The sequence below is a fragment of the Gadus chalcogrammus genome, chromosome 23 (genome assembly GCF_026213295.1).
Source record: "Gadus chalcogrammus isolate NIFS_2021 chromosome 23, NIFS_Gcha_1.0, whole genome shotgun sequence".
In the NCBI taxonomy this organism is placed as follows: Eukaryota; Metazoa; Chordata; class Actinopteri; order Gadiformes; family Gadidae; genus Gadus; species Gadus chalcogrammus.
This window is the reverse complement of record NC_079434.1, coordinates 7,056,100-7,063,537: the sequence shown is the minus strand read 5'-3', so window position 1 is coordinate 7,063,537 and position 7,438 is coordinate 7,056,100. Positions and strand designations below refer to the sequence as shown.

At 43.6% G+C, this 7,438-nt stretch overlaps 1 protein-coding gene across 1 annotated transcript; it reads left to right on the top strand.

Moving 5' to 3' along the window:
• The first annotated feature begins 3,280 nt into the window (after window positions 1-3,280).
• On the top strand, window positions 3,281-7,284 carry LOC130377342 (gamma-glutamyl hydrolase-like). Its single transcript, XM_056584423.1, has 9 exons — window positions 3,281-3,425; window positions 3,515-3,623; window positions 4,334-4,384; window positions 4,672-4,756; window positions 5,030-5,168; window positions 5,688-5,794; window positions 6,342-6,432; window positions 6,525-6,659; window positions 7,054-7,284. Exons 1-9 carry the CDS (start codon window positions 3,341-3,343, stop codon window positions 7,176-7,178), a joined length of 927 nt encoding a protein of 308 aa, XP_056440398.1. The 5' UTR covers window positions 3,281-3,340; the 3' UTR covers window positions 7,179-7,284.
• The last annotated feature ends 154 nt before the right edge of the window (window positions 7,285-7,438 follow it).

The window sequence follows — 7,438 nt, the reverse complement described above, 5'->3', positions numbered from 1 at the left end:
GTGGAGTCGCGTCTTCACTTTTTATTCCGCGTTTAGACAAGCGTTTTCGGGAGGAAATCTGCGTGCATACGGTGACGCAAAAGTGTGTGGAATTCAATTGGGTATGCATGTCAGGCGGCTAGATGGTGCTGTCAGAGAATGACTAATATGAGGAGAATGGGCACTCCCTGGTTAGTTCCGGTTTTGTGGACTGGTTGCAGTAATAATCTCTGTCCACGCGGTGCGCTCGCAGGCGAGTCCAGAATGAATGGGAGCCCTCAGAATCCGCTTTTCTCACGATGTAATTTTTTGTCAAGTATTTTGAAAGTTGCGTTCAAAAGGTGGGGCTAAGATAATAAACTCAGCTGAATATCGCATTTTTTCAGGTCACGTATCTGTTCTAAAAAGGCGTTAAAAAAATTCGATGACGTCATACATTGTCATACTGTCAGAGGTACTGCTTTACGGCAGTTTCTGAATCACTTTGGCACTTCTGCATCATTCCCTTTTCTCACGATAACACCAACTGTTGGAGGTAAGGCTTTTTTTGCTTAATACACGAGTTACAGAGAGTTTTAGAGAGCCAATGTACAATTTTTTATCCTTGATCTCTTATAGCACGGTATGATGTTACACTGGCAGAGCATCTTCGAAAGGCTGCCTATAAAAAAAAAAAAAACGATATCTGTCCTGGTGCACTCAAAATGAATTTTTCGATTCAATATCAGAGTGTGTTTTAGGTTAAATTTGGGCCCGGATCAAAGAGGGGGGGGTGGGGGGGGGGCACCTGCTATGTGTCTGCATACCTCCCAGAAAGTAGGTAGTTGCGCCCCTGCACGCACGCACGCACGCACGCACGCACGCACGCATTTACACGAGTCACTGGGTCACATGGCATAGAAGCTCCTGGAAAAATATCAATAATTTCTGCAAATTAAGATTCATATAAAATAGAGGAAGCACTAAAATACAATAAACAGTGATGTGACTTTATCCGTAGGGTTTAGTAATGCAATGTGACTGGTTTGGATGCACTGGGTCACACGACATGGAAACTATTGAAAAAAGATGCAATTATTTTGTATTGAAATATTACGTTAACTAAGTAATATAATGACGGTGCCTAAATCACTTTCCAGCAATTCAGTCCGAGGCTCTGGGAGCAATGCCACCTTAATGCACGGGCTTACCTGGGCTGAAGCCCCAGGGCCTACGACGATCAGGGGGCCTATCATGAGCTGCAGTAAATGTTTTTTTTGTTTATTTAATACTGGCTCAGAAAAACTCCTCAGGGGGTCTACGACACCGCTCAGCCCCAGGGGGCCCAATGGCAGGTTAACCCTCATAGGGTGTTCGTGTTTTTGTTACACAGGAGGTGCTGCTGGGTCTGGTGGACCCATTGCATTTTAGGCCTTTTAATTCAACATAATCTAACTTTTTTTTTAAATACTCACCAAATGGTTACTTCAACCCAATTGCAATTAATATAAACAACACATATGTTAAATTTGATCCCTTTACCTTTGTTAAATCACATTTATGAATAGAGGTGCCACTCGTTTTTGTTTCTTTTTGTATTAAAATGCAACAAAATAAGGAAATGCCTCATAAAACTGGCATAACTGGGAAATAATCAACATCATTAGAAATTGAAACATACTCAATAACATCTGTCTGAACAACACATTAAAGCCTTTGAACACAGCCATTATACGTATATAAGACTATACCACACATGAGGGGCAGAGTCTCACTGTGTATGTATTGCATATGTATTTTTTGCACTGGTTGCATGTATATTGTGTTTTTCTGTCCATCATGGGTCCACACACTTCACAGCGTTTCTTTTTGGCTGACGGGCTGGTCCTACATCTGGCTGACTGCTTGCGGGTTGTTCCTGGGGCTGGCTGCTTGCGGGTTGGTCCTGGTGCTGGCTGCTTGCGGGATGGTCCTGGGGCTGGCTGCTTGCGGGTTGGTCCTGGGGCTGGCTACTTGCGGGTTGTTCCTGGGGCTGGCTGCTTGCGGGTTGGTCCTGGGGATGGCTGCTCGCGGGTTGGTCCTGGGGCTGGCTGCTCGCGGGCTGGTACTGGGGCTGGCTACTCGCGGGTTGGTCCTGGGGTTGGCTGCTCGCGGGCTGGTCCTGGCTGCTCAGGGGATGTTCCTGGGGCTGGCTGCTTGCGGGCTGGTCCTGGCTGCTCACGGGATGGTCCTGGGGCTTGCTGCTCGCAGGCTTGTCCTGGCTGCTGAAGGGCTAGTCCTGAGGCTCTTTTACGTTTCGGAGCTGGCTGATGCTCATCCTCCTCTTCAAACTCGATGTCAGACTCTGAAATGTTATCCTCACTTTCCGAAACTATTTCCTCTGCATCACCATCAAAACCCTCTGTCTCTTCAAATATCAACTGTAGGGCAGTCTGAACAGAGAATCGCATTGCCATCTTGATCAGTTGTGGTATGGAACCACGCTGACAGAGCTTTTTTATAGTGTCAGGTCCCCAAGCTTGATAGTGTTGGGTGCTCCAATTTTGCAACCTTGTGCGGGATGCACAAGGTTGCAAACAGTGGGTGCACACTGTGGGTGCTCACACCAAGGGCCCATTCACCTGCTTTACTCTTTCCCCCTCTCTCTTTCCCCCTCTCTCACACTCACACACACACACACACACACACACACACACACACACACACACACACACACACACACACACACACACACACACACACACACACACACACACACACACACAGAGGAAGAAGGGAAAATTAGGGTGCACAGAACCTATGATTTCCACACTTAAACAGCTCCGGGTCCACTGGACCCGAACACCCTGTGTGTAATATAAATGTGATGGGGGGGTATACAGGGGGGGGTCATTGAAAATGTTTTCTGATTCATGTTCCTCACAGAAAATGAGCCAAAGCCAATGAATCTTAGTTCAAAAAAATAATTATTTGTATCACTTTTATAAAGCTAAAAACTGAAAACGGGTCCCACAGACCCGAACACCTTATAAGGGTTAATGCAGGCCTGTCTGGGAGGTGCGCTAATCGTTCTCCTTCTCCTGCTGCTTTCACTGGGTAGGCTACATTTCAGTAGCGGCTGGTGCCGGACTGAATATCCGTCGAATATCAAACCTAAATCCAACTTCACCGCGGTAAGGGTCCGAAGTTATTGCAGGTAGGATACGTGAACTGAGGGGAGAAGTCTAGGGACATCTGGTGGACAGATGAAAACTCACACTAAATAACTTAAACACAGCGACCACGACAAGGTCTTCCCTCCTACAAACTCGGAGGGGCTCAACGGGATCTGCGGTCGTGAGGCGGCTTGGCGGGATATCGCTGCCTGTGCCCTCAACTTAACATGTTGGTGCTGCTTCTCTGCGTCTTGTCCGCGGCAAGTCTACCTGCACATTCCCTCGTCGAGAGAAATGATGCTCCGATCATCGGTAAGAAACTTAATATATGTCGTTCTAAAAATAGACCGAGAAGAAAAGTGTTGAATTGATATATTGAAAAATGAATAACCCTTCTCAAGGTATACTGACTCAGGAGACCAGTAGACTCCCGCCAAACATGACGAGTTATCTAGCCGCCTCTTACGTTAAGTACGTGGAGTCCGCAGGAGGAAGAGTTGTCCCCATCACGTAAGTGTTTGGTTATTTTAAAAAGAAAGCACGGAACTAGACTAAAATTGAATTCAGGGAGACCACTTGGACCAATTTTGGTGGAGGTGTGCATTATCTTTGGATAGGCGTGGAAGCCGTGGATTACCCCCCATATAAACACTAGTGTGAATCAATTGTTCACCAATTCAGCCTTTTCCTTTTCCTAATAAAATAAATATTATTGCTATATTGTTTGGAGGGAAAGTCCTTCGTTATGTTTTTTTTGGAACATAGGCCTATAAAATGTAAGTAGTAAATATTCATATTTTGAAAATGTACAACATGTATCAAATCAGTGAGCTAGAGAGTCACAGGTACACTATTCCATTTTTTACGGTATAATTTTGATTCATGAGTGAGAACGTTGGTGACATTTTGACACCACTGTCACCGCTATATGTATTGGTTGAGATTTCGTTTTTTTTTCTTAACATGGCCCACATGTAAACCATAAACAAGGGTTTAATCCACAACATTAACTGAACAGACTAAGAAATCAAGAGTTCTTATCTTTCTTATTCATTTACTGCCAGGGTTAGGGGTTAAATTCCCGTCAGGGCCATGCATATCTGTCACTGTCTATATGACAAAAGTTTTTTAGCGATGGATTGCAACTTGCCCAGATTTTGGTGGAATTGTCGGTATAAAACATACAAATCTGATTTAGCTCGGCGTTTTTTCTACCACAGGATCAACCAGTCATTGGAGCATTATACCAGCCTCTTCAACTCCCTGAATGGGTAAACACAGTCATTGTCTTTATCCCAACCCAGCTGTTAACGATGCCTAGTGGGGTTAAGTTACACAGTTCGCTGAACACCTGAATGTAATGTTATACCAACATGAAAGAGTGGATTATCCAAAGCGTTTCGGTGTTGCATCTGAGCATATATTACCTTAGAAAAAATGTCTTTCTAAAAACAGGAAAATCATACACTCCTTGAATTGTGACTGTTTTGCGAAAGGTATTTGAGTACCTTACACCAAATTAATTATGTTTTTTAATTGTAACTGTACTTGTTGACAGCGTCATTTTCCCAGGTGGTGCGTCCAACCTTATTACATCGGGTTACGCTCAGTCTGCAAAGATATTCTACCAGCTGGCTCTGGAGGTAAAAACGAACAAAAAAAAGTAAAATGCAGTACAACAACACAGCACTATTTTGCTACATTCACCTGGCATAGTATTACCATACTGGCAATCAAGGGACGATTGCATAACGTTAAAAAAAAAAATCATTTCACAAATTAACTTTTGTTTTTGTCTGAGTACCGAATGCGAAATTCCGCATCAAGTTCCCCCATCCAGCTTGCATTAGAGCCAAGATGGCCATTAAGTGAAGAAGGACCATTGAGCTCCTTCCTGCATGCGTTTTCCATTTCAGGCCAACACCAGAGGGGACTATTTCCCCATATGGGGCACGTGTCTGGGCTTTGAAGAGCTCACCTACCTGACCAGTGGGAGGCTGCTGCTCAATCTCACCAACACCAGAGGAATACCTTTACCCATGGTCTTCACCAACGGTACCAACTTTACGGTTCCAAAACAACCGCTGGGTACCAACAGCCGCAATACATGTGGCTGCAGTCAGATAAGCTTGAACCATACATCCTAAATAGTTTTCATTGTTGTTACAATTAGCCTTCAGTCATTTACCCTCACTACTGTCTTCACCACACATGACGTATATCCTATATATGTTTATTATGACCTTGCTTTATATTTGCTTGAAATGCCTTTGAAGGAAGGTGACTGATCAGTGCTACACTTTTTCACTGTGGATCACAAGGCATTTTTACAGTGCCGAGGTGGTTCGGTCGCAGCTTAGCACGCCCGGCAATTTCACCGTGTTGCCTGTGAGAAACCGAGGGGGTAAAATCCCCCCAAAAAAAAATTGGGGTGCTAGCTCAAGCAGGCAATTTACCTTGGGCAGTGTAAACGCGCGGCGCAGACCATGCCGGGGGAAAGGCGTGCATAAGACGGGTCATGTTTGGCAGTGTAACAACGTCTAGAGTCATTGTGTTATAACGGCTGACTTACAGATCCCCGGCAGAGCAGGATGTTCGGAGGGTTCCCGCCAGATCTGTTGGATGACATGGCCGCCGAGCCGATATCAGCCCACGTCCACAAGTGGAGCGTCACGTCTGATGTAGGCCCTGTCAAAATCTTTACACATATATTTAATTTTTCTATTTTGGAAGAGAGAGAGCCGTGGCCAAGACAAGCAGCACAAAAACACGGTTGCAGAAACACATTTAGAGAAAACTTGAAATAGGTTAAAATATTTTACAGTTACAAAAATATACAACATAAACAAATTACACAATTAAACGCAGATGCCTGGGGTGAGAAGCATTGATTAAAACAACTATTTACTCCTCCTTTAACTTAATTCTCCTCCTTATTTCTCCATCCAGAATTAAGGTAAATCTGTAACCTTTGACCTCTGTGATAACCAGTCAAACTACTATTGCTCCATAGAGCGTACAGCCTAAATTTGTTTCTTGGGAAACATTACAGCCGATTCATTCCCATGGTCCAGATATTTTGGGTTACAAGCAAGTTTTCTTTATTGTTTAATTTTAAAGTAAATAGTGATGTATTTTGTTGTTCTGTATATAAATGTGTGCCGTTATTCGCCAAGTCAGTCTCAATAAAGCTTTACAAAATGTTATTGTTTGCGGCTCTTGTTTCAGGTCTTTGAAAATTCCACAGAGCTGAACATGTTTTACAGAGTTCTCTCTGTAAACAGTGACGAAACAACAGAATTTGTGTCGACTATGGAAGGTAAGCAGCCCAGTCATATGACCCATCTACGAAAACAACGACCCAAACTCCCCCAAAGCCTCATAAGTATACATCTCTTCTCCTCCCACCAGCGTACAATTACCCCATCTATGGAACCCTTTGGCACCCTGAGAAAAACGCCTTTGAGTGGACCCGGGACTACATCCCCCACTCACCAGCTGCCATCAAAACCACCTTCTTCATGGCCGACTTCTTTGTCAACGAGGGTCAGAACAATGCTATTTTGCTTTTAGAGTCACTCGATAGAAACAAAACTTGGTGTTTTGAAGGCAGCGCCACGTTATTTTAATGTAGCTTAACACTTTAAACTTCATTCAAAATAACATGGTACAATGACTTGGAACAGGGTAATGTTTTGTTTTCCAAAGCATGAGCAACTTTTCTTCTGATAGTTGGACTTCCTGTCAACACTCTGTATATTTAGTTGCATGGTACATTCAGAATATGGGACTAAGAGCCGTCCCTATAGCAAGGCCTCACCATTTTAAAGTCTGTCACAGCGTAATCGTGCATGTTGGGTAACCCATTCCCATTATAACTATTATTGCGTGATCTCTAAAGCCTTTTACTTTTTTTTTTATCTTGTTTGTCTTTCTACAGCGAGGAAGAATTTCCACAAGTTCAACAACAAGACAGAAGAGGACAGCAGACTGATATACAACTATAGTCCCCTATACTCCTCTCCCGGAGGTTCTGTGTTTGAGCAAAAGTACTATTTCCCTTAAGATCTACATGTAGGCCTATATACACCCCACTCTAATATATAGTGCCCTGATAGATGTAATCATAATAGAAGAAAAACTCTCTTCTTATGAAAAATAAAGCAATGTTAAAAACTAAAATCACCATGTGCTTGTTTGTTGTATTTCTTGTCCAGCTAGGAAGATGCTCCTTCTAAACACATGGGTCGACTTTTACATTAAGTATTAGTGCCAGTGGTGCAGGTTAAGCATACCTACGCGTGCGCGCACACACACACACACAC